Source organism: Echiichthys vipera (assembly GCF_963691815.1).
Source record: "Echiichthys vipera genome assembly, chromosome: 4".
In the NCBI taxonomy this organism is placed as follows: domain Eukaryota; kingdom Metazoa; phylum Chordata; class Actinopteri; order Perciformes; family Trachinidae; genus Echiichthys; species Echiichthys vipera.
Genome location: NC_139829.1, coordinates 32,458,631 through 32,485,479, shown reverse-complemented (window position 1 = coordinate 32,485,479; position 26,849 = coordinate 32,458,631). Strand labels below are relative to the sequence as shown.

General features: G+C 47.2%; 1 protein-coding gene across 1 annotated transcript in view; it reads right to left on the bottom strand.

Annotated features, from left to right (window-relative positions):
* The window catches only part of niban2b (niban apoptosis regulator 2b), a 42,025-nt gene extending 18,085 nt beyond the window's left edge, over positions 1 to 23,940 (bottom strand). Inside the window, exons 1-5 of the mRNA XM_083912810.1 lie at positions 23,842 to 23,940; positions 6,513 to 6,643; positions 4,762 to 4,890; positions 4,556 to 4,661; positions 553 to 720 (exon numbers count right to left, since the gene is read on the bottom strand). Of these exons, the coding sequence (XP_083768936.1) occupies positions 553 to 720; positions 4,556 to 4,661; positions 4,762 to 4,890; positions 6,513 to 6,643; positions 23,842 to 23,896 (589 nt within the window). The 5' untranslated portion in view covers positions 23,897 to 23,940. The remainder of the gene's footprint in view (positions 1 to 552; positions 721 to 4,555; positions 4,662 to 4,761; positions 4,891 to 6,512; positions 6,644 to 23,841) is intronic.
* Positions 23,941 to 26,849: the final 2,909 nt, after the last annotated feature.

The window sequence follows — 26,849 nt, the reverse complement described above, 5'->3', positions numbered from 1 at the left end:
CTGGACCTTAGCACGGGTCAGTTAACGAACCTTCTGCTGGAGGAAACAACAGAAGTGAAGTTAGAACAAAGTGACAGGTTCCTCCTGGGTCCTGCCTCTTGCATAATGCTAATCTGTGAGTGTCATGGTAACCAGGTAAATGCGTATTTTCTCTTGTCTCAACATCCAGCTCTAGGGAATGTATCACCAGTCGGACTCCGTTCGCTGGTACTATCCCTATCAGGACGGATCTGGTCGGCCACAGTTGCACTGTTGTGCTAAGAATAATTACCACCATTAGTAGGTATGAAACGATTTTACAGATACTATTACTCTTATTGCTTCTCTTTATTTGTTCCATTACATTACTAAATATTACCTTTTAGATCATATATTTAGATAGAAATAGTACAGTCTTTAATCATTTAGCCCTGGGGCCTGTGTAATACCGGGTTTTGGTGCCCATCACTACACATAAGCTGTTGAGATCATGATCATGGTTTGCTCATCAGTGCATTCATAAGCATGCGTGTATTCAGGAATGTGTGTTGATGCCGAGTTGGCAGGACTCACCATCGTTGGCGTGTCTGACGCAGTCCTGGAGCACAGCGTGCCACTTCTGCTGCTCTTTCTCCGTCACCACGCAGAAGTAGTAATGGCGGGCGTAAGGGTGCCAGAGGATCAGAGGGAACTGGGTGGCACACTTCAGGAAAGGGGAACTTCCCACCTTGGCTTTCATATCTGGAGTAAATGCACAGAAAATAAACCCACGGAGCCGTTAGGTTGAGCTAATTCCTAATGAGTGCAGAACGTCTTCACATGCATTAGAAGAAGTTAATGTAGTCTTCAGCATGACGACCGCATGTTCTCTGCACTTCCGTAACTGTCTGGTTTGGATCGGTCACCCAACAGGACAGGGACAGACTACAACTGACTGTCAGGTCTGCAGAAAAGATCATTGGTGCCCACCATCCAGGACCTGTACCCTCCAGAGTCAGGAAACGCCACTGCAGACCCCTCCCACCCTGGACATCACCTGTCCCAACTTCTCCCCTCTTGTAGGTGCTAAATATACAGGATGTCCCCCAAATACTGTATACAAACACACTTTAAATAATTGTTACGTAGGTGTTTAGTATTAATCTGACAGATAAATAAACTGTGTCAAACAATTAAAGTGTAATTCTGACGCAAGCAAACTTTCAGCACTTATAGACATCAAATCAGCCATGGAGACAGTTTCTTTAGAAATCTGGGAGAGTCGCAAACAGACGGACGCGGCTAACACTGATTAGCTCAAGGGAAGCATGGTGAAGGCTTTAAAATGACTTATTTTAACCACTAATGATGCTCATGATAACCACCATGGTGACCCCATGTTTGAAAAAAACAACAACAAAAAAAGAAAGAGCACAAAAGCCCATTTGGATGTCTCAGCAGTAGACTAAGGGCGCACTCCCACTGTCCAACCGTACCGTGCCCAAACAGGTTACACAGTAAAGTCTAGTTGGTTTGACCAGTGTGAGTGCAACCGTACCATGACCCGTTTGGGAGAGGTGGGCTTTTGTAAAGCACGTCTGCACATGTACGAGCACGAGCGTGCGCACATGTGTACGAGCACGATGCCTACGGTGGTTCTGAGGTCATTTCCTGTGCGCCTGTTGGGACATAGAAAAAGAAGGAGGGACCATGCGCGGCATTTAAAACAATGGCGGTGAAAGGTTCACGTTGGTGTGATGCGGAGGTGGAGTGTTTACTGCAGATTTGGTCGATGAAAAGATTAAAAAACAGTCGACAAGACGCACAAAAACTCTGAGGTCTAAGGAAAGATTTGGAAACAAAGCCACGCATCGCCATGACGTCATCAATGCGTGTGACGTGTTACGGCGTGATGACGTATAGGCAGCAAGAAGCATTCTCCGAGGCCCAGGTAGTGTGAGTACAAACGGGCCTGGAGGGGGGGACAAGGACCCTAAAGCCCGGGGCACGGTGCGGAAGGACAGTGTGAGTGCGCCCTAAACAGGATTAGCGCCCTCTATGGTGGAGCAATATGAAAGGTAATGATGTGCCCTTCCACAGGAGACAATCTGAAATGGGGTCATATATTAGAGGCTGCGCTGTGCTGGAACCGCCCCAACTGCCTTTTCAGTTTTTCACTGCTGCCCCTCAGGCGGCTGCGTCTGTCAGGCAGTTCAACCAGAGGTGTTCTGAACGCCATCTGGCATCGGTTTCAAACACAACCAGTTTGTTCTCATGTTTAAAGGTTTAAATATGTCAGTTAGCTGAGCAACAGCCTCCCCGTAGACCTCTTTGCCCCTTCAGACACTGAAGCTCTATCTCCCATCTATCATGTATGAATTTAGTAGGGTATTTAGGCCGTGTTTAGACGAAAATGATCTAGAAAGGAAACGCAAAAGTGGCGTTGCGTTCTCACTCTTTATTCTGCGTTTAGACGAGCGTCTTTGGGGGGAAATGCTTGCATACGATGACGTCAGGTGTGTAGGTGGAGCTGTAAATCACTGACACACAACAGCACCCAGAGCTGGTGCATGCTGGGAAACGTTCTTCTCCTTCTTTCCCTAACAGCGGAGAAGCAGGACGCCGTACAGTGTGACGGGGATCTGCAGCACGGTCTGCAGCATCCCACCGCCTCGGCTCCACCCGGGACACTTGAACGTCCCACTGATGGAAACAGTCCCACATGTTTTTTGTTGTTTACCTGAACTCTGCACACGGATGTTACGGAAACACGTACGCCACGAGAGCCAGCGTGAGCAGATCAGAGCTCACTTTAGTGTTTTTACCTTTACACGCAAACACAATGCTGGAGCAGATCAGAGCTCACTTTAGTGTTTTTACCTTTACACGCAAACACAACGCTGGAGCAGATCAGAGCTCACTTTAGTGTTTTTACCTTTACACGCAAACACAACGCTGGAGCAGATCAGAGCTCACTTTAGTGTTTTTACCTTTACACGCAAACACAACGCTGGAGCAGATCAGAGCTCACTTTAGTGTTTTTACCTTTACACGCAAACACAACGCCGGAGCAGATCAGAGCTCACTTTAGTGTTTTTACCTTTACACGCAAACACAACGCCGGAGCAGATCAGAGCTCACTTTAGTGTTTTTACCTTTACACGCAAACACAACGCTGGAGCAGATCAGAGCTCACGTTAGTGTTTTTACCTTTACACGCAAACACAACGCCGGAGCAGATCAGAGCTCACTTTAGTGTTTTTACCTTTACACGCAAACACAACGCTGGAGCAGATCAGAGCTCACTTTAGTGTTTTTACCTTTACACGCAAACACAACGCTGGAGCAGATCAGAGCTCACTTTAGTGTTTTTACCTTTACACGCAAACACAACGCCGGAGCAGATCAGAGCTCACTTTAGTGTTTTTACCTTTACACGCAAACACAACGCTGGAGCAGATCAGAGCTCACTTTAGTGTTTTTACTTTTACACGCAAACACAACGCTGGAGCAGATCAGAGCTCACTTTAGTGTTTTTACCTTTACACGCAAACACAACGCTGGAGCCTTTTAACATTTACACTCTGGAGGGGGATTTACCTATTTATGTTTTTAACATTTAGGGCGCACTCACACTGTGCCTCCGTCCCGTGCCCCGTGCTTTAGGGTCCTTGTACCCGCTCCAGGCCTGTTTGTACTCACACTACCTGGGCCTCGGAGAATGCTTCTTGCTGCCTATATACGTCATAACACATCACACGCATCGTCATGGCGATGCGTGGCTTTGTTTCCAAATCTTTCCGTAGACCTCGGAGTTTTTGTGCGTCTTGTCGACTGTTTTTGAATCTTTTCATCGACCAAATCTGCAGTAAACACTCCACCTCCGCATCACACCAACGTGAACCTTTCACCGCCATTGTTTTCAATGTCCGCGCATGGTCCCTCCTTCTTTTTTCTACGTCCCAACAGGCGCACAGGAAATGACCTCAGAACCGCCGTAGGCCACGTGCTCGTACACGTGCGCACGCTCGTGCTCGTACATGTGCAGACGTGCTTTACTAAAGCCCACCTCTCCCAAACGGGCCGTGGACGGCAAGCGTGCCGCTCCTAGACGTGGTACGGTTGCACTCACACTGGTCAAAGGAACCAGACTTTACCCGTGAAACGTGTTTGGGCACAGTACGGAGGCACAGTGTGAGTGCCCCCTTACACTATGGAGGGTGGTTTCACTTTTTTGGGTTTTAAGCCCCAAAAACGCCTTCGCCGTCTTAACGAAAGACACATCTGATCAAATATTTTGCCGTTTTTTCGTGTAAACAGGGCCTGACATTTGCTATGATTGATTGGAAGATAATTGTTGGTTCAGTCGATCAAAGATGATCAGGTGATGGTGATTAGAAGTTTTTGTCCACTCCGACAAGAATGCAATTATTTATAATGATTGAATAGATCAATGTAGACAAAACATTTCATTTCTTGAGAGACCTTAAGAGTGAAAAACACAAATGAAATGGAATAAAATGACTAAATTGTTGCAGCTTGCGTCTCTAACCTCCACCACCACCACACACCCCCCCCCCCCCCCCCCTTTCCTCACCAGGTAGGCTGCTGCTGAACAGATCCAGGTACTGCTCCATGGATGTCAGCACTTTGTAGCCGGCACAGTTGACGGTTCCTTTGGGATGGTGGCATCTGTCGTGGGACTGGTAGTTCAGACGAGCACAGTTAACACGACAGTGAATCAAACAAACACTCTGTAAAGAAAACACACACACTGTACGGACCGGATTCTTTTCCCCTCACCGCTTTGCTGTCGAAGTAGTTGATGTTGTAGGAGTCTGGAATGAAGAGGAAGCGGTTCCTCCATTTCTTGCTCTCCTCCAAGTACTGAAAGAGCGAGCCAGAGAAGATGGATCTGTTCTCCAGAGGAATCTGCGAGAGACGACACACTTCAACTCACTGCACACACCACAAAGGCAAAACCACACAGTGAACTGCTTACTGCACACTGCTGGAGGTATGAAGAGCTTTTTTTATTCCTAGAGAAGACCGTCTGTGTTTATATGTATATATGAAAATACACATCTCAAAGTAATTCATTAGTGGCCGCTTCTTAATCCCCAGACAGCCGAGCAGCACTGCTTTTTCTGAAGAGAGCGGTCTGCATTCCTAACTGCACTCGTATACTCTCTGTGTGTGTGTGTGTGTGTGTGTGTGTGTGTGTGTGTGTGTGTGTGTGTGTGTGTGTGTGTGTGTGTCTAAAAAGCCGGAAAAGCTATTTACAAGCATGACACAATCATGTGTTTGACCACTGACGAAATAAAAAGGCTGATTTGAACACATGATGTCCTCCAGCATTTCATACCTCAGCACCAGACCGAACGGGATGAACCTTCTTTGTTGCCACATGTACATTTGAGGGGGAGAGTGTGTTTTACATTAGTGTGCATATTAATGAGAGAGCGGCTGAAGCCTCTGGCATCACCGCACACTTTCACAAGTTCCTCCAGAACTCCAAAACGGCAACAGCTCTAGTCCGTTTCTCTCCGCCGTTGCTTTTTCCACGTAGACCCGGGCTGGTTCAAGTCCACTTTCACCTGATGTCATGTTGGTTTGGCGGGGGTCTGCTGGAACGAGTGCTAACATTAGCTAATATGTGTCAGAGCCATAGACTGCATGAAAAAAATGGACGTAGCATACGTAGATCCAGTCGTCCTCGTCTACGGGAGTCTGCTTTTTGTCAGGCTTCGACTCCGCCTCATTTCCTCTGACCAAAAAAGGGCATGTATGTGACGTTGGGGGGAGGAAGGGAGGGAGGTACGTCCATCTGGCTGACGTTTACCTCCGAGGAGAAGTGAGGGCCAATGAGAAAGTGCTCTATTATGCAAACTCCTCCTAGTGGACACTCTTGGCACTTCTGTATTGGATCAACCAGGAAGTCGCTGTGGTGGGGGCTTGGTCAGAGCGAACTAATGCTAATGCTGTGATCACACCACGTGATGGACGCGATAGAAGCAGCGCGATAACATACGAAGTCAATCTATAGATACGATTTCCAGACCTGCTTTGCTCTACGACTGTGGGCAGCAGCAACATGCCTTAAGGCATCTAGTCTGCTGGAAATCCAGAAGAAGAAGAGAGTCGTCTGTGCAGCTGAAACGTATCCCATGAGCGTATCCCCGTCTGCTCTACCGGAGAGCCGCGGAGGCAGGGCAGCACCCTTTACACCTAAGGAGGTTAATCACTGACGGGCTGATTTTAATGCAGCATTACAGCTCTTTTGAGAGCCACGCACCTCAACTGAGAGATCATTTCTGTTCTTTTAGAAGCGTTCAGATCCCTGATTAGTGCTAGCATAACTTTACGTTTAGCACAACAGCAGAGTATGAGCTACGGGCAGCTAGCCGCCAGCTGCCTCGACGCTCCAAACGCATGATGCTCCAAATATGATCAAGCAAACTTAAACAAGCTTTGCAGGTTGTCTGCAGGTCCTACAGAGCAGATGCAGTGTATGGACTCAGAGTCTTACAGAGCGCTGGAAGAGGATGTTTTACCTTGCGGTGTAGTAGCTGGGGTTGTGGGCCGCCTCCTCCTTCTATGTCAAAGCGCACTTTGTTGAAGAGAGCCACTGCATACTGCTGCTCATACAGACGCCCAAACTCCCCCATCACCTCCCTGGTCCGTACTGAAACACACACACACACACACACACACAGTTAGGACAGCAGTGGCACAGGTTGTGAGAGAAATGTTCTACATTAGAGTCTTGGGCATATTTCACATTTACACAATGAATGCAGATGTGTGTGCAATAACTTTATGGTCATTGTATTAGATATTGTGTTTCAAACAAGCCCCCACCACAGCGACTTCCTGGTTGATCCAATCAGGAAGTGCCATAAACATTAGTTCTCTGAGTGTCCACTAGGGGCAGGGTTCATAACAGAGCAGTTTCTCATTGAGCCCCATTTTAAACAGGCCGTTTACACAGCATCATTAAACCTGTTTAAGGGAATTATTGTGTACCAGGCTAGTTTTTATTTTGTTGGAGGTTAACATTTATAAATGATTAGGGGCGTGGCCTCTTGAGTGAGAGTTAGCCTTTGGTCCTCACTTCTCCTCGGAGGCTAGTTGTCAGTATTAGCATCATTAGCATGCTAACTCGTCATCTCACCCTGGACTGTGGTCCTTCGTGCGGTGGTGTTACCATGAGTGCTCTTTGATCGACTGTACCAACAGATGGTTTAGAAACACACCGTGTTAGCGTTAGCTCTGTTATGCTAATTAAATAGCCACACTTGCACTGTGACTTGAATACAGCCTGCTATCAATGGCACATAAACAAGATGCTAATCAGGAGCAGCGGGAGGATTCGGGCCGTGAGGGTCGGTGTTTTACAGTCAATGGGCATGGGACTGTGTTGAATATCAGTTTAAATCATAGATCATAAATGGTAACTGCACTTCACTCCCGGAGCCGGGCTAATCTCTGCTAGAGACACGGAAAATAAAAAACAAAATGGCTCCGTGCGTGTTCTGTTAGCCTAGCTCCTGGGTGATGGTGCTAATGCTGCTAATCTAGTACACATCAGCCAAATGGACGCATCTCCCTCCCCCCCCCAACGTCACATACATGCCCTTTTTTGGTAAGAGGAAATGATGCGGAGTCAAAGTCTGACAAGATGGAGACCCCTGGAGGAGAGTACGATTGGATCAAGTTGAGAGAACGGACCCCGACGGAGACGCTACGTCCATGTTTATACAGTCTGTGGTTTCAAACAATGAGCATTACAGCTTCGGTCTGATAACAGGGCCAGGCAGGAGACTTCGTCAGCATTTGTTTCAACATTTATCAGTGCGATTAGCAGTGTAGGTCAAATCAACCTTTACAGGTCTGAGGGGCAGGTCGCCATGTCATCACTACCATTAACACATCGAACACATGGCTTTAGAGCAAAGCGTTACTCATGTGGGGATGATTCAGGGTGAAAGTCAAACAAAAACTTGACAAAGTCTACAGAATTCCCCTGTTTTGCTGGTGTTTGCTGGAGCTGTGGGCGGCCTTCACATATCTATCCTCTGAGACGGCACACGTGTGAAAGGAAATGTGCACTGCTGGGCCTTTTTCTGTCCATAGATATAGTTAGTGATGGAAGATAGAGTACACATTTTGTCTCCTGTCGGTTCATTATCTGTGTGTATGGGATCAGTCTTAAAAAGAGACTATGGGCGCACTCCCACTGTTCCTCCGTCCCGTGCCCCGTGCTTTAGGGTCCTTGTCCCCCCCTCCAGGCCCGTTTGTACTCACACTACCTGGGCCTCGGCGAATGCTTCTTGCTGCCTATACGTCATTCACACATTACTTGTCATATTCACCCATTCACACAGACATTCACACTGATGGCAGAGGCTCTCTGTTCATCATCTGACCCAGGGGTGGGCAATTCTGGTCCTGGAGAGCCACCGTCCTGCATGTTGTAGGTTTCTCTCTGCCCCAACACACCTCATTCTAATGATTTGCTCGTTATCAAGCAGCTGATGCTCGTCACAGTTTGATTATTGTTAGACTCAGGTGTGTTAGGGTAGGGAGGAACCTAAAACATGCGGGACAGTGGCTCTCCAGGACCCGAATTGCCCACCCCTGATCTAACCTAATCATTCAAACCACATTCACACACCCAAATGCAGCACGGGGAGCAAGTTGGGGTTCAGTGTCTCTCCCAACGACACTGGAGATCAAGACGCCGTTCTTTCGAATGGAGGACGACCCGCTCTACCCCCTGAGCCACAGCCCCGTGAGGCTTTGTGTCCACAAAAGCAGCTAAAAACGTCAAGCACCGCATTTTTTCCAGCTGAGATGCCGTGATCCTGTGAGTCCGTGCTGGGGAATATCACAGCACTGTGTGATGATCCGTCACCGTGGGAAATAAGAGAATCAACAGGTAGGTTCGGTGGGTTGGGTCGGACACACAGGACCTTCACACGGGAGACCCCAGTGTGCGTCCTGTGTGAGATGACGGGCTTTTAAGTTCACTTTCTTCCTCTGGTTCTTTAGAATTTTACTCCAAACCACGTCGTTTATTAACTTGACCCAACAACGTAACATCCAAGTGTTTTCATTAGTGGGTCACGTGATCAATCACCATTGTTTTAATAGACAGGATCTTAAAAGACAATGAAACAGATAAAAATCTTACAGATAAATTTAAGGCCCTGAGTAGTGTCGTTACTGTGATCATTGATCTTGTGGCTACTGTTATACAGATAAGATAAAACGGACCGTCCATGCTCTGCAAACTAATACTACCATCTGATCCATCTTTGGGTCCAAGACTCCGTCTCTCCTTGTCCTTCTCTTTCCTTCTTTATTCCAAAGGAGTTCTCAAAGCGTTGTTTGTGAGCAGAGGCACTTCAGTACATCGGCTTAGTCCCCGTATGAATAGGGCTTAAGACAAAGGTGGCAGAACCAATTCCTAGTCCCTGACTAATGGTAGACAAAAGGTGTTTTAACACTGGACAGCGAGGTCCGCGTAAGGACCTTTTTAAGGATTTAAACATAAATAGCATTTCCTGTCGCAGTTCAAAGGCAAAGACTGTTGCCTAGCAATGGAATTCCCTTGAAAAGGTCTATACAGACAGATCGCGGCAAATTGCAGGCCTGAATTAGCCCCCCGATGTGCCGGCTCGGACCCTACACATATTGGCGGCTCAGTTTCCATGTAAATAGAGTTTCGCGGTTTGCCCGCACATTGGGCGGAGGTGTCCATGACGCGAACTGTTGTACGACCCACATCAGGGAGTTTGAAAAGCGGGAAACAGCAAGTCATCACCTGGTTATCACTTCAACCACGACAGCAAAATATCGACTGTAGAGATGAGCAACTGGAGAGCGTGCCAAGTCTGGGAGAAGCCGACCATCACGACAAAGAAAGTCATAAATTCTCAGGTCGAGGGGACGGTGACTTCTTCCGACACATATCCTGACTGTCACACATTGTGCTCAGTGTTTCCCTACCATTATATGACGGTACCCCTCGCTCCCCTTGAAATTCAAGTTAGTTTTATTAAATTGTATTTTCTGAATAGCGTCAGATCACAACAAGAGTCACTTGAGGTTAAATTTCCTGTAGAACAGCTCTGTACCTTGTCCTCTTAGCAAACAAACCTTAGCCTAACAAACCAGCCTTATGAGTAATGAGTATTTATCTTATTTGAATGTTAAGAGCATGTAAATTCTGTCTCTACATGGTTGTGTGTTTACAATTCTCAGAAAGTGTTGAAGATTCACTTGTTCAAAGATCGGAGTTTGGGAAGAAGCTCCACTGCTAAAGGGGTGAAAAACGAAACTGAAACTTATCACAGATCCTTTATAATTTAGTCTGAGGTTCGCATCCCGGCTGGGGCCCTTCTGTGTGGAGTTTGCATGTTCTCCCCGTGTCTGCGTGGGTTTTTTCCGGGTTCTCCGGTTTCCTCCCACAGTCCAAAGACGTGCAGGTGTTCGGTTCATTGATGACTCTAAATCACCCGTAGGTGTGAATGGTTGTCTGTCTCTGTTCGTCTCTATGTGTCCTGTGATAGACTGGCGTCCTGTCCAGGGTGGACCCCGCCTCACGCCCAATGTCAGCTGGGATCGGCTACAGCCCCCCGCGAACCCGACAGGGACGAGAGGCTGAAGATGAATGAAGATGATTCACTCCTACAACAACAACTAAAACAGAATTAAACAAACTGAAATTCTTTATTTTGTTGTGCTTGAAAGCGGAAAAAAGTGATTTTTGATTTAACTTTGGACCGTTTCTGTTGGGGAACGTTATTCGGTTTGGCTTAGTGTGCAATACACGGATTTTAAAATTGTCTGATTAAACACTAGCTGGCACGCCAAGAAAGGGAAACACATGAAAACCATGATTCCTTTAAGTTTTTATGTCTCTGCCCCCCCCAAACGCTGTAAACCTGGGGGAAACCTGGTGCTTCACGTCACGTCACATGTTTACGCTTATCCCTGCAAGACAGCTTTTGGGAAAGGAGGAATATTAAGCAGTCGGCAAATCTGGCAGATTGAGTTGACTCAGTCAAATCTCAAATGTTTACAGCTCTCACGCCCCTCCCCCTCTACCACAGAGATCCTCCGCTCTCTCCAATCAAATTCTCGTCAGTGCGCGTGCACCAGTTTCCTTTAAGTTTTTTTGTCTTTGCGCCCCCAAACGCTGTAAACCTGGGGGAAACCTGGTGCTTCATGTAACGTCACATGTTTACGCTTATCCGCGCAAGACGGCTTTTGGGAAAGGAGGAATATTAAGCCTCGGTTTCACAAAGACAGGACGTCAAATTGCAGCCTGTGTGTGCCCGCCAGTGTGACAGCTTTTCTGTACAAACACATCCATCTTCACCCTCACACTATGAAGATTCACAACTTCACACACAGTTGCCACACAGTCATGCCCCTGGCTTCTGGAATAGGCCCTCTGAGCCCCGCCCGTAAGAACCACCTCCAGTAGTCCCATCCTCACGTTGTTGTGAGCTGGCACGTTGTTGGAACCTCTCTCTTTGGCAATGATATCTGCCTCATCAGGGATGTTCTGGGTCGGGAAGTGGATGGTCAGTGGAAATATTGAAAAGTTTGCTGACTCGTGCTTGTGCAGCTAGGACACGGTCCACAGTCACATTCATTATGTTTGGGTTTATCTCCTGCTGTCTTTGGATCTTTGACATGAATGAGCTCTTTGAGTCCCCTCGGTGTTCTGAGTCATGTGGTTACGCTGAGCGAAGCATATCAACCGTGGTCACCACTTTGAAGCAGCTTTGTCTGTTTGGATGAAACTGAAGATCAAGGTTAAGCTGATTACTCTTGAATGGCTGATACGAGCCACAAATATTAGCAATTGCTTTTAATGTTGTGAGACTAAGATGAATGTTAAACATGTAGATGATTGGCATTGTATCAAGTCAGCTCTTACTCGCACTGCAGCATGAGTGCATCACAGCCCCCCCCCCCCCCCCCCCCCAAATGCTAAGGTAATTGAAAGTGCACTAATGGTTGAGAGGTACGGTGATAACATTCTCTTGAGTAGTTCTTGCTTTCAGACATGTTGTCCTCGTGTCTGCGTGGGTTTTCTCCGGGTTCTCCGGTTTCCTCCCACAGTCCAAAGACGTGCAGGTGTTCGGTTCATTGATGACTCTAAATCACCCGTAGGTGTGAATGGTTGTCTGTCTCTGTTCGTCTCTATGTGTCCTGTGATAGACTGGCGTCCTGTCCAGGGTGGACCCCGCCTCACGCCCGATGTCAGCTGGGATCGGCTCCAGCCACCCCGCAACCCCGACAGGGACATGTGGTTGAAGATGAACGAGTGAATGAACGTTGTGAAAAACGTAAATAAAAACAGAATACAATGATTTGAGAATCATTTTCAACTTATATTCTAGTGACTACACTACAAAGACAAGATATTTAAAGCTGCAGTCGGCAAATCTGGCAGATTGAGTTGACTCAGTCAAATCTCAAATGTTTACAGCTCTCACGCCCCTCCCCCTCTACCACAGAGATCCTCCGCTCTCTCCAATCAAGTGCTCGTCAGTGTGCGTGCACCAGATTCCTGTGTCTTCTCTCATCAGTAAACAAACAACAGGCTCTACGTGCGTGGAGACCCAGTAAACGGCTAAATCAACACTAGTATTAAACAACCGTTAGCTCGTAAACTGCCTCTTCACAAACCCGGTGTGATGCTTCTAAACCTCCATCATTACGTTTTCTTCCCAGATCGTGAAACGACTTTAATGTGACGTTAAATAGTTCGGGAAACTCAAACAATACGCTTTTCCTCCATCTGTCTAACCGGCTTGATGTCGCTCTCTGGTTGCCAAGGAAAAGTAAATGTCAAACTCAAAGCTTCTCTATCATTGGTTGAGCTTTTGAAAGGTCAGCGGCAACGAGGTCAAAGTTCAGCTGATTTGAACTTTGAGCGCAGCAGCAGAGAGGCTAATCCGAGCGGTGCACGCCGCTAGGTTGGGCGCTGCCGCCTCCTCCAATGGAAATTAATGGAGCGGCCGGTGCAAAGCGTTGTTACCGTGTATCACGTGTAGAGGCTTTAAGAGTACCGTCTGTGTTCAATGGGACATTTAAGATAGATTTGAAAAATAAAGCTTGTTGGATAACCTAACCTTTATTTATTGATATTCTATTAAAAGGTGCCGTCAGCGACCCTGGAGGAAGCTGGTTGTCAAAATCAGTGAATATCTCCTCACGATCCATCGGCCTACTTGTGAATTCTACTTTATATTTAATATCTCTTAATTGTTATGTGACGTTCTATGCAAGTTCCCAGTTTTCCCACGCTGGACGTGTCCTTGAAGGCACCTCAAACTTCTTACTTTTTAATCTCTTAAAATAGTTCATTATTAAGTTATAAAGTTTATTTTGCAGTTCATCTAAATCGTTCTCTGTAGACGTCTGTATTCTATCCTTCAGCGTCGTTCATATGCTGCTGCCTTTAATCGTGTGTAACTGCACCTCAAGGGAAACTCTGCGTGCCTGCCTCTACGTACGTCACCGCGGTGTTATCCGCATCACGTCCTGCCTCCTGCACACTCGACCCAGGCCCCAACCCTCGCCTGAACCAAACAGAAGACTTCCAGTAAGTGAGACTGAGTCTGATATGGAGAATGCAGTGTGACTCCATGTGTCTTATTAAAACCTGGAGCTTATTTCACTGCACTGGTGTGACCTTTAAAGAGTGTGTTTATGGAAGAGGTATTCTCCCGTAGGACCGTGTGTCTCAGACGCAGTGGTGCGACCCAGACTGCCAATGCAATCGCCCAGCTTCTTAATGGAGTCTGGACTAATACTTGACCTGATTTCTGGGACTTTTCCTGGACTTCATACGAGTAAATGGCTCCAATAACTGTACGTGAACCTCCTCCAAGGTCACAACTTTATACTCTGGGGTCACATTCCACAGAATTAGTCTTCGTCATTAAGTTAATGTCCGATTTCGAGGTAAAAACGCGCCAGCGAGCTGTATGAGCTGCTGCTACGAGTCTAGCTGACTCTTTGTTGTGCTGCAGCCGGCTACCAGATTAATTGTCCAGGGGCCCTCTGCGGTGCTGAGGACAGCCATCAGCTCTAATGACACCACCATGTTGTGTCCCATCGCTGTGGTAATCTTATCTAATCAGCCCCGCCGTACAGTACACGGCAGCTTGTCTTATCACGGACACCGGTTCGACAGTTTCAGCATGCTCTGATCGGAGAGCTCTGAGCTGAGGCCAGACTGCTATTTAATAGACCCACAGGAGGACCCCCCCCCCCCTCTCTCTTCTCAACAGTGCCTGGACAAAAACATTCCTCTGAGATAGACCCATAGGCTGACTCATAAATTCAGACTGTTCCCATCAGAGCTTAGGCAACGGCAGCTGTGCTTGTGTAAGGATCTGGAGCAGCGAACGAGTGCACGTTTGGCGAGATTGAAACATGTTTACTGGAGGTAATTAGAGGCAGGGCCGGAGTTCCAGTGAAAACAAACTCTGCAGCAGTTTTTTTTCGAGTGCACGCGAGCCAGTAAGGAAACTTCAATGCTCTGCTCTCGGCTTCTTCCTGGCCCAGAAAGAGGGACCACCGGGGATCTAAGTGATCCTAACTCACTCTGAGGCACTGAGAGTACACGCGATATACTGAGAGTGTTCAGAGTTCTGCACACAACGTTCAGAACAACGACGATCTAATGACGTCTCAGGCACGTTAGAGATGCACTCACACTGTCCTTCCGCACCGCGCCCCGGGCTTTAGGGTACTTGCCCCCCTCTCCCCCCGCGCCCCAGGCCCGTTTGTTCTCACACTATCTGGGCCTCGGCCAATGCTTCTTGCTGCCTATACGTCATCACGCCGTAACACGTCACACGCATTGATGACGTCATGGCGATGCGTGGCTTTGTTTCCAGATCTTTCCGTAGACCTCGGAGTTTTTGTGCGTCTTGTCGACTGTTTTTGAATCTTTTCATCGACCAACTCTGCAGTAAACACTCCACCTCCGCATCACACCAACGTGAACCTTTCACCGCCATTGTTTTAAATATCCGCGCATGGTCCCTCCTTCTTTTTTCTATGTCCCAACAGGCGCACAGGAAATGACCTCAGAACCATCGCAGGCCTCGTGCTCGTACACGTGCGCAGGCTCGTGCTCGTACATGTGCAAACGCGCTTTACTAAAGCCCACCTCTCTCAGACGGGCCGTGGACGGCCAGCTGGCCGCAGTTATGTGCGGAGCGGTTGCACTCACACTGGTCAAACGCACTAGGCTTGACCCGATGCGGAAGGACAGTGTGAGTGCGCCCTTACAGGGATGTAAACTAACCTTTTCACGTGCCAAGGGGACCGGTAGATGAAAGAACCTAACAGCCAAGTCGTTTTTTTACCGGCCAAATACTAAATTGCCTCTTTTTGTTGCATATACAGTGGGTACGGAAAGTATTCAGACCCCCTTAAATTTTTTACTCTTTGTTAAATTGCAGCCATGTGCTAAAATCATTTAAGTTCATTTTTTTTCCTTTTAATGTACACACAGCACCCCATATTGACAGAAAAACACAGAATTGTAGACATTTTTACAGATTTATTAAAAAAGAAAAACTGAAATATCACATGGACATAAGTATTCAGACCCTTTGCTGTGACACTTGTATATTTACCTCAGGTACTGTCCATTTCTTCTGATCATCCATGAGATGGTTCTACACCTTCATTGGAGTCCAGCTGTGTTTAATTCTAATGATTGGACTTGATTAAGGAAGCCACACACCTGTCTATATAAGACCTTACAGCTCACAGTGCATGTCAGAGCAGATGAGAATCATGAGGTCGAAGGAACTGCCTGAAGAGCTCAGAGACAGAATTGTGGCAAGGCACAGATCTGGCCATGGATACAAAAAAATTTCTGCTGAACTTAAAGTTCCCAAGAGCACAGTGGCCTCCATAATCCTTAAATGGAAGACGTATGGGATGACAAGAACTCTTCCAAGAGCTGGCCGTCCAACCAAACTGAGCAATCGGGGGAGAAGAGCCTTGGTGAGAGAGGTAAAGAAGAACCCAAAGATCACAGTGGCTGAACTCCAGAGATGCAGTGAGGAGATGGGAGAAAGTTCAAGAAAGTCAACCATCACTGCAGCCCTCCACCAGTCAGGGCTTTATGGCAGAGTGGCCCGACGGAAGCCTCTCCTCAGAGTAAGACACATGAAAGCCCGCATAGAATTTGCCAAAAAACACATGAAGGACTCCCAGACTATGATAAATAAGATTCTCTGGTCTGATGAGACAAAGATAGAACTTTTTGGCCTTAATTCTAAGCGGTATGTGTGGAGAAAACCAGGCACCGCTCATCACCTGCCCAACACCATCCCTACAGTCAAGTGTGGTGGTGGGAGCATCATGCTGTGGGGGTGTTTTGCAGCTGCAGGGACAGGACGACTGGTTGCAATTGAAGGAAAGATGAATGCGGCCAAGTACAGAGATATCCTGGACGAAAACCTTTTCCAGAGTGCTATGGACCTCAGACTGGGCCGACGGTTCACCTTCCAACAAGACAATGACCCTAAGCACACAGCTAAAATGACGAAGGAGTGGCTTCGGAACAACTCTGTGACTGTTCTTGAATGGCCCAGCCAGAGCCCTGACTTGAACCCAATTGAGCATCTCTGGAGAGACCTCAAAATGGCTGTCCACCAACGTTCACCATCCAACCTGACAGAACTGGAGAGGATCTGCAAGGAGGAATGGCAGAGGATCCCCAAATCCAGGTGTGAAAAACTAGTTGCATCATTCCCAAGAAGACTCACGGCTGTATTAGCTCAAAAGGGTGCTTCCACTCAATACTGAGCAAAGGGTCTGAATACTTATGTCCATGTGATATTTCAGTTTTTCTTTTTTAATAAATCTGTAAAAATGTCTACAATTCTGTGTTTTTCTGTCAATATGGGGTGCTGTGTGTACATTAATGAGGAAAAAAATGAACTTAAATGATTTTAGCACATGGCTGCAATTTAACAAAGAGTAAAAAATTTAAGGGGGTCTGAATACTTTCCGTACCCACTGTACATCAGTTTCAGTACTTTCTATTGAGAGAACAGTATTATGTAGCAATGTATGCTTGGAAAATAGGCCAAAGTATCATTTAGGGCATGGGTGTCAAAGTCAAGGCTTCAAGGATTGAATTATCTTGGCCCCGGGATGATATTTGATTAGTATTAGAACCGGCCCGCACGCCACAGCCGCCTGCTGGTGTTTTTCACGCACCAAAACTACATTACCCACAATGCAACAAACTCACTGCAGCGCCGCTGTTAAATAAAATACGGTACACTGTGTTAGGTCTAGGTTATATGCGATCATTTTAATATGTTTTAATAAACATTGAAGCAGTCCGGCCCTCGGCTTGTAGCAAATTTGTTTTTTCGGCCCTCTGATGTATTTGACTTTGACATCCCTGATTTAGGGCATCTAGTAAGGATGAACCCTGGGCGCCTCCCTAGGGAGGTGTTCCAGGCACGTCCAGCTGGGAGGAGGCCTTGGGGAAGACCCAGGACTAGGTGGAGAGATTAGATCTCCACACTGGCCTGGGAACGCCTCAGGATCCCTCAGTTAGAGCTGGTTAATGTGGCCCGGGAAAGGGAAGTTTGGGGTCCCCTGCTGGAGCTGCTGACCCCGCGACCCGACCCCGGATAAGAGGCTGAAGATGAGATGAGATGAGATATTAATGACTAATGAACTTCAAAACATTGCAAATTAGTTGGAAGAATGCAGTTGCATGTTGGAGTGACCACCCTCCAGCTCCCAAGTCCCCACAGACTGAGCATCTGCCACCTCAGAGTGGTTTTCCTACCCAACAACTGCTCTCACGTTAACCTCGTTTCCAGCAGTAAAGGCAGATGTTTTCAATTTAACAAAAAAGAAGAAAGAGAGAATCTAATAAACCCACTGTGTACAACAGTTCTCCAAAAAAGTTGGGACACTGTAAAATATAAATGAAAACAGAACGCAATGATTGGCAAATAATTAAACACCATATATAATAAAAAAATAAGCACAAAGACAACATTTCGAATTAGCGCAACTGGCCACGCCCTGGCCCCAGAACACCAACATGGACGTAGCACAAAGACAAAATCTTCAACCGCTTATCCCGGGGTCGGGGTCGCGGGGGGCTGGAGCCGATCCCAGCTGACATCGGGCGTGAGGCGGGTCCACCCTGGACAGGACGCCAGTCTATCACAGGGCACAGGCCAACAGAGCTTGAAGATTGAATAGAGGCAGGGAACAAGACCCCTCACCCACTGACTGAGTTAGGATTCCTCTACGCAACATTATGAAGTTTGGGGTCTGTGGTTAGATTTGACAAAAAGACTTCATCCAATTGCTCAGAGCAGTGGTTCCCAACCCACGGGTCGGGTCACGAGATGGTTAAAAGGAGAAAGAGAAAGAAGGAAGTCCTGCTCTCTTCTTTCTCTTTCTCTTCCTAGTGTATTTGATCATTTCTTACTGTGACTGTAAGACTGTGAAATCTGAATTCATGGACGGGTAAATGACGTTCAAGAGGACGCATGGTACATTTCTGACAGAGTCAGTGTGTTGGTGTTCAACTGACATTGCTACTGAAATCATTTCAAATGGACCGGCACTTTCTCCGTGTGTGTGTGCACACACATGGAGAAGCCTGACTGAAGTACGCACACACGCGCTTATGACAGTTTCCAAAGAGGAAATGAGAGGTTAGCCATGTGCTGTGGGTCATTTCCACCCTCTGCACACCCCCACATCTCCCCCCCGAGGCTGACCTCAGGCTGAAGGTTACGAGGGAAGTGGAGCGCGCTGCTTCACGAGTCTGCTCACGGACTCCCACGGTTAATCCTTATCGGCAACCGAGGCGAGGCTTCTCGAACGGTGACGTGACAGCTGATGGGTGTGGCCCGGTCGTAAGAGGGTCATAAATCATAGACTCAATACAATTTGCAGTGAGTGATGAAGCCATCTATGAACAGGACTGATAAGACACGCTCGCAAAGTGTACTCCACCGACTTCATCCCTGGCACAGCGGGTTATCGCTTTCTCAATGCACCGGGAGTGAACAAAAAGGGTTAAGGGAGGGTGTGTGTGTGTGTGTGTGTGTGTGTATGTGTGTGTGTGTGTGTGTGTGTGTGGGGGGGGGGGGGTTTAATGATAAATCCAGGCATTTCCCTAAAAGCCAGGCACTGGGCTGGTCTTGGTAGCAGAGACTCTGTGGCGCTGGCTGTGCAGCTCAAGGCCTGGAGGAGGTTTCCATCCAGACACACTTTTTCATGCATTCCTCAGATTCCACATCTGATACGTGTGTGTGTGTGTGTGTGTGTGTGTGTGTGTGTGTGTGTGTGTGTGTGTGTGTGTGTGTGTGTGTGTGTGTGTGTGTGTGTGTGTGTGTCTCACTCTTGCCTGTAACATAGCTTTCTCTCTCTGTTTCTCAGAGGTAGTCAGCTGCATGTGTGCTAAAAAAGTGCAGACGTCGAGTGTGTGGAAAGTCAGTTCAACGGCGAAAGGTCAGTGGATCTGCAGGATCTAGGAGTGCCGACAGCGTGATAAAGTCATCATTTCCTTTCTTGACTTTGAAAATGTTAAAATAGAGAATAGTACAGAAAGCACGGGCCCTTGCTGAGGTGGATTAAACCACAAAAAAGAACCGTGTCAGAGCTAACGGAGCTAACCAGTAAATAGATTCCTATTGCTAATAAATGACGTGGTACCGGATCGATGCCTGGACTTCGGTGCTCGCTGATACAGAATCAGAACAACTCTACAGAGAACAGGACGGTGGAACGGAGACCAGGAAGTGCCTGACCAATCAGAGCAGACTGGGATTTCGCGGGAGGAGGGTTCAAAGAGACAACGGAGGGTGAAAGATGTCGTCTCACAGACTCCGTAGCTCTCACAGGTCAACAGCTAGCTAGCTAGGATGTGGTAAAGCAGTAAAGCCCGCCTCTGGTTTGATTTGATTGGCTGCCTGTACTGTGAGTGTGACAGTGACAAGCAGTGCCACGCCTCGCCTTCACTTTGCACTGAAAAATGTTGAATATTTTAACATTTATGCAGACCTAAAAAGCCGTAGAAAAGACAGCAGCTCCCCCCCAAGATGTGCCGTACCTCGGGAAAACTAGTTCTGCTGGAACGTGTACGAGCACGAGGCCTACGGCGGTTCTGAGGTCATTTCCTGTGCGCCTGTTGGGACGTAGAAAAAAGAAGGAGGGACCATGCGCGGACATTTAAAACAATGGCGGCGAAAGGTTCACGTTGGTGTGATGCGGAGGTGGAGTGTTTACTGCAGATTTGGTCGATGAAAAGATTCAAAAACAGTCGACAAGACGCACAAAAACTCCGAGGTCTACGGAAAGATCCGGAAACAAAGCCACGCATCGCCATGACGTCATCAATGCGTGTGACGTGTTACGGCGTGATGACGTATAGGCAGCAAGAAGCATTCTCCGAGGCCCAGGTAGTGTGAGTACAAACGGGCCTGGAGGGGGGGACAAGGACCCTAAAGCACGGGGCACGGGACGGACGCACAGTGGGAGGGCGCCCTAAGAGAAGCAGCTTTTACTCCAGTAGTTCCGCACTCATCAGTCGTAAGGCGTCTGAATTATAGAGGTTCACATGCTTGGACATATCATAGGCTGACGCCCAGTGAGGATCAGCAGGTCGTGCTCTCTCCTGTACACACACTGTACTGGACCGTATACGCTCCACTCCACTCTCACTCGAGTCTTACAAATGAGCATGCTCCTGCAGGCCAAATACGGCCGAAAGCTCATTTCTTAAGAACTGAATTAGGGCGCAGCCTTTATCTTTTCAGCTTTCTTCTATGTCAGCGTGATGAGTGAGAGTGAAAACCTTTAGAAACAGTCAGTCCCTGCAGCTGCTATGCAAATACTATCTCAAATACCTGCCTTTCCCACTTTGCCTGTTCAACAACTGAAGAGAAACGATGGGAGGGTTGGGCCCTGTCAGCAATATTCACATGTATGTTTATTTAAAGTGAGATCAAAGTGCAAATGACCACGACAGGGACTTTTAACTGGGTTTATCACATGTGATACTGCCGACAGACGGGCGGGGCTGGTGTGTGCAGCTCCACCCACGCTACCTGACAGCTCTGTCCAGTTTAAGACGCTGTCAGGGAAAGGACCCTTTGCTGATATAGGGGCAGTTCAGTGGAACAATCTAGATTTAGGCAAATGGAAGTCATTTCCAGCGTGAACAGAGAATCCAGACCTGGTTACTGGAGAGGGGAGCTGATTTTACCGGAGTAAAAGCTGCTTCTCTTAGGTCCCCATCACCATATGCACGTTTCCATTACGGTCAAATACCCGGAATAATCAACACCCTCGCTGAAACTCCCCTGATTTGAATGTGAGCCGCCCCTAAAGGCTGTTTGACCGGGCTTTTGCTGACCCTGCAGAAGAGCAGGTACCGGTTTGCCTGGTTGCTTATTGATTATGACTCTTAAGCGGCATGTGACGCTGGCGGTATCCGACAACAGCGCGTGCCGTAAGCCCGCGAAGCCTCGTGCTTCAATATGTGCGCACGCTCGTGCTCGTACATGTGCAAACGTGCTTTACCAAAGCCCACCTCTCCCAAACGGGCCGTGGACGGCAAGCGTGCCTCTCCTAGACGCGGTACGGTTGCACTCACACTGGTCAAACGAACTAGACTTTACCCGTGAAACGTGTTTGGGCACGGTACGGAGGCACAGTGTGAGTGCGCCCTTAGGCCCCGATCACAATATGCACGTTTCCATTACGGTCAAATACCTAGAATAAGGAACACCCTCGCTGAAACACCCTTAATTTGAATTTGAGCCGCCCCTGAAGGCTGTTTGACCGGGCTTTTGCTGGCCCTGCAGAAGAGCAGGTACCTGTTTGCCTGGTTGCTTATTGATTATAACTCTTAAGCAGCATGTGACACGTGCTGTAAGCCCGTAGAGCGTAGGCATTATTTTTGTCCAGAAGAAGAAGATGGAGCGGCAGAGCAGAGCGTATGAGAAATGGACCGATGAAGAAGTACGGGCCATGTTGGTGTTCATGGAGCATTTAAGGGCGCACTCACACTGTCCTTCCGCACTGGGCCAAAACAGGTTTTACGGGTAAAGCCAAGTGCGTTTGACCAGTGTGAGTGCAACCACTCCGCGCATAGCTGCGGCCAGCTGGCCGTCCACAGCCCGTTTGAGAGAGGTGGGCTTTTGTAGAGCACGTTTGCACATGTACGAGCACAAGCGTGCACACGTGTACGAGCACGAGGCCTACGGCGGTTCTGAGGTCATTTCCTGTGCGCCTGTTGGGACGTAGAAAAAAGAAGGAGGGACCATGCGCGGACATTTCAAGCAATGGCGGTGAAAGGTTCACGTTGGTGTGATGCGGAGGTGGAGTGTTTACTGCAGATTTGGTCGATGAAAAGATTCAAAAACAGTCGACAAGACGCACAAAAACTCCGAGGTCTACGGAAAGATTTGGAAACAAAGCCACGCATCGCCATGACGTCATCAATGCGTGTGACGTGTTACGGCGTGATGACGTATAGGCAGCAAGAAGCATTCTCCGAGGCCCAGGTAGTGTGAGTACAAACGGGCCTGGAGGGGGGGACAAGGACCCTAAAGCACGGGACGGACGGACAGTGGGAGTGCGCCCTAAGATTTCTTATTTTTAGTTTCCATGTTTTCCTTTAACATGAGAAAATGGTCGTGCAGGGGCCCCGGACTGTTTTAATTTAGCTTAATTTACCTCACTGGGTAAAAAAAAACCTTAGAAACATCAAAGAAATATAAAGTCACTGATCGGATGGATATGGGACACATTAAACCAATCAGCTGCCATCATGGTGCCGGGTTCAGAAGGTCAGTTTGGTGTCATCACCCACTGTTACACTGGGACAGAACAGCTCAAAGTGTCAGAGAGCAAAAGTGACAGTGGAGCACGAACATAACTAACTAACTCAGTTCATGCTGCTACACTTTAACACTTTAACACTGTTAACACTGTTATCACTTATCGCTCCTTATCACTTCTTTAGTTTGTACTTATTTTATTTAATCTGCTGCTAAACTGCACGCTGCGTGTTGCTGTATATTATATAAACCTGAGTTTAACCACGATGTCTGCTGCACTCTGTCACATTTAGTTAATTTATTCATTTGATGTTAGCTTTATTTTGATTTGATTAAGTTTTTATGCTTATTGTTTCTCTGACCCTTTCCCATCTTTGTACTGAAACTGTTGCACAATCATTTCCCTCGGGATAAATAAATAAAGCTTCTTAAATAAAAAGAAAAGCACAACAGGATCCAGATCTACTGAAGAAATGTGCTAAATTAACCGGATTTCTCAAGGTTGCGGACTCTTCTTCTGTTCCAGCGGGTTTGTTTCTAACAAAGAAGGATTAATAATGTGGGGGGGCCCAAACAAACAGTGCCCTAGGTGACCCTGAATACCTTAATCCGCCCCTGCTCACGTGTATTTGCAGCAGATCTATTTTGACAGCGCGGACGATACCAAAGACACATGGAGTCCACCAGAAACATGGTAAAGCATGATTAATAATGTGGGGGGGGGGGGGGGCGCAAACAAACAGTAGCCCAAGGGCCCTTGAATACCTTAATCCGCCCCTGCTCACGTGTATTTGCAGCAGATCTACTTTGACAGCACGGGGCGACACCAAAGACACATGGAGTCACACCTAAAATGACTTTTACCCATTTCTCTTAACTTGGGTAGAAGGTTCCAGACCACATGTGCCCAAACACCGGGTACCGAACCAGACCACATGTGCCCAAACACCGGGTACCGAACCACCCCCTCCCCTCCCCGGTAAACGCTCCTCACCTGTGATAATCTCCCGCTTCGCCTCATCCAGGTGACTGGAAACCACGTCCCCCATGGCGGAGGAACCTCGGACTCCCCAAAAAGAATAACTCCGCCGGTGAAAAGGCGCCTCTTCTGGGTACAAACACGGTGAGAGTAGCGGTAAAGTAGAGTCCAGGAGCCCGTCACCTCCTCTCCGACACTACCCGGAGTGACCGGAGTTTGCAGCTGAGGCGGCCGAACACTTGGAGGAAGAAGGCGGAGGGGAGGGAGAAAGTTAGCCGGGCGGGGGCGTGTGCGTAACGGCGTCCTCTCGCGCGGACACACCCTCCTTTAAAGTGGGAGCGGAGCGAGGAGCGCCCACCTTCCAGCGGCGGTGCGTTCAAGTCCTGTGGGAAATGAGGCCTTGTTTCCCCCACAGGACACCAAAAGATGCAGTGTTTGCACTTGTTTAAAGATTTATAACTTTATATAAATATATATATATATATATATATAAATATATATATATATATATATAGTGTGGTCTTTACCTACTCTGTAAAGTGTCTTAAGTTAACTTTTGTTATGATTTGGCACTATAAATAAAATACAATTAAATTGAATTGAATTGTACGGTCTGCGTCTTCATTTAATTCAATTCAATTCAATTCATTAAAAAAAAACTTTATTTGTCCCCGGGGGGCAATTCAGGGCACACAGAGCAGCAAATAACGACAGTGCAATTATACAAAAACATTTTAACCTAACAACAAGAATAAAGTGTAAAAGAAGAGTAAGTGTCTTTAGTTCTTTACATGTTTCTATTTTTACTTTATTTATTGTCTTTTTTTTGTATCTTATTAAGTTTTTAAGTATTCTTATGTAATGTTATTATGTTTAAATGTGTATTGTTTTGTCTTTACACACTTATATCTTTGTCAAACATGATGCCGCACTGTTCTGTTTGTATTATATTTGTTCAGATTGCAAATAAATAATAAAAAAATTGAAAAAAGATGCAGTGTTTGAACTTTTTTAAAGATTTATGACAATATTAGTCATAGAGTGTGGTATTTACCTGCTCTGTAAAGTGTCCTGAGATCACTTTTGTTATGAATTGGCACTGTAAATAAAATTGAATTGAATTGAATTGAAGTGTATAGCCTGCGTCTTCATTTAAGTTCTTTACATGTTTCTATTTTTACTTTGTTTATTGTCCTTTTTCTCAATGCCTTTGTATCTTATGTGATGTCATTATGATTTAATGTGTATTGTTTTGTCTTTACACACTTCTGTCTTTGTCAAACATGATGTCACACTGTTCTGTTTGTATTATATTTGTTTAAATTTGCAAATAATTTGGCTGGTCGGAAAGCTCAGCTGTCGATCTACCCGTCAATCCTGGTTCCTACCCTCACCTGTGGTCATGAAAGCTGGGTCAGGACCCAAAGAACCAGGTCCAGGTCCAAGCGTGTGAAATGTGTTTCCTCAGGAGGGGGTCTGGAGTCTCCCTTAGAGAGAGGGGGAGAAGTTCAGCATCCGTGAGGAACTCGGAGTAGAGCCGCTGCTCCTTTTCTTCGAAAGGAGCCAGTTGAGGTGGTTCAGGATCATCTGGTAAGGATGAACCCTGGGCGCCTCCCTAGGGAGGTGTTCCAGGCACGTCCAGCTGGGAGGAGGCCTCGGGGAAGACCCAGGACCAGGTGGAGAGATAAGATCTCCACACTGGCCTGGGAACGCCTCAGGATCCCCCAGTTAGAGCTGGTTAATGTGGCCCGGGAAAGGGAAGTTTGGGGTCCCCTGCTAAAGCTGCTGCCCCTGAGACCCGACCCCGGATAAGAGGCTGAAGATGAGATGTTGCTCGTTGTCTGACCCTGCGTCTGGATGGATGTGGGTCTGGGTGTCCAGGGTCAGTGAGAACGGCTTCTCTCCTCTCACTTAAAGAGCTGCTGTCGACTGATCCTCTGCTGCCCTCTCATGGATCTGTCTAATATCTCTGAATCAGTGTGGAACTGATTCCCCATTGAGCGTCTTCTCATAACCCTGTCCTCTCGTGCACTTGTTGTACGTGCACGATCGGCCTTTTTGAGGGACTTAAATGAATCTGTGTCTCAGGGTTTCAGTCTCCTTAGAGCAGCTGCCATCTTACAAAGTAACCAGGAGAGCTGCAGATGTATAGGGTGTGTCCAACAATGAAGTCAACTGTCACCAGGTGCCAGATAATCACCAATAACTGGAGGAATCTGAAAGTTTTTCACTGTTTTATTTCTACAAAATAAAGGATTTTATTGAAGTGCTCAAACACAAGTCCCGCCCCCACGCATCCCCTGCTTTATTGTCTATTTGACTTGTTTTTTTTTAATGTTGAATTCTTTAACTTTGAATTTATAACAATGCATTTCATACATCGTGTTTGCATCTGAATTGGGTGTATTGAATTTATAACATTGAGTTATTTATCCTTGGATTTATGAATATTGAAAAAATAAAGAGTTAGATTCAGAGTCAGAACATCCAGGTGCATATTTCCACTGGCTCTGACGTCACAGATTTACTCCACATCCGGTCCAGGGTCAGCCGGGATCGACCTCCCCCGGGATCAGCGGGTATGATGGGGAACGGCTCGGCAGCAAGTCACAACCGAATAGCAGGCGTTGTGTTTCCGGTTTGAGGTCTTCAAAATAAAAGTAAGATGTAATTGAAACCCCGCGGAAAAGAGTTGAGATGATTTTGTTTAATACGGAAGCCCTGAAGGGAAACCTTGGGCGGCAGTAGCTGGGAACCGTAGGGTCGCTGGTTCAAGTCCCTGTGTGGACCATGAATGGAGCGTGGACTGGTGGCTGGAGAGGTGCCAGTTCATCTCCTGGGCACTGTCAAGGTGCTATTGAGCAAGGCACCGAACCCCCAACTGCTCGGGGCGCCGGTCACTGGCAGCAGCCCCCTCGCTCTAACATCCCTCCATGTGTGTGTGTGTGTGTATGCGTGTGTGTGTGTGTGTGTGTGTGTATTAATAATAATAATAAGAGTGAAAAAAAATCCATTTCCCCGTT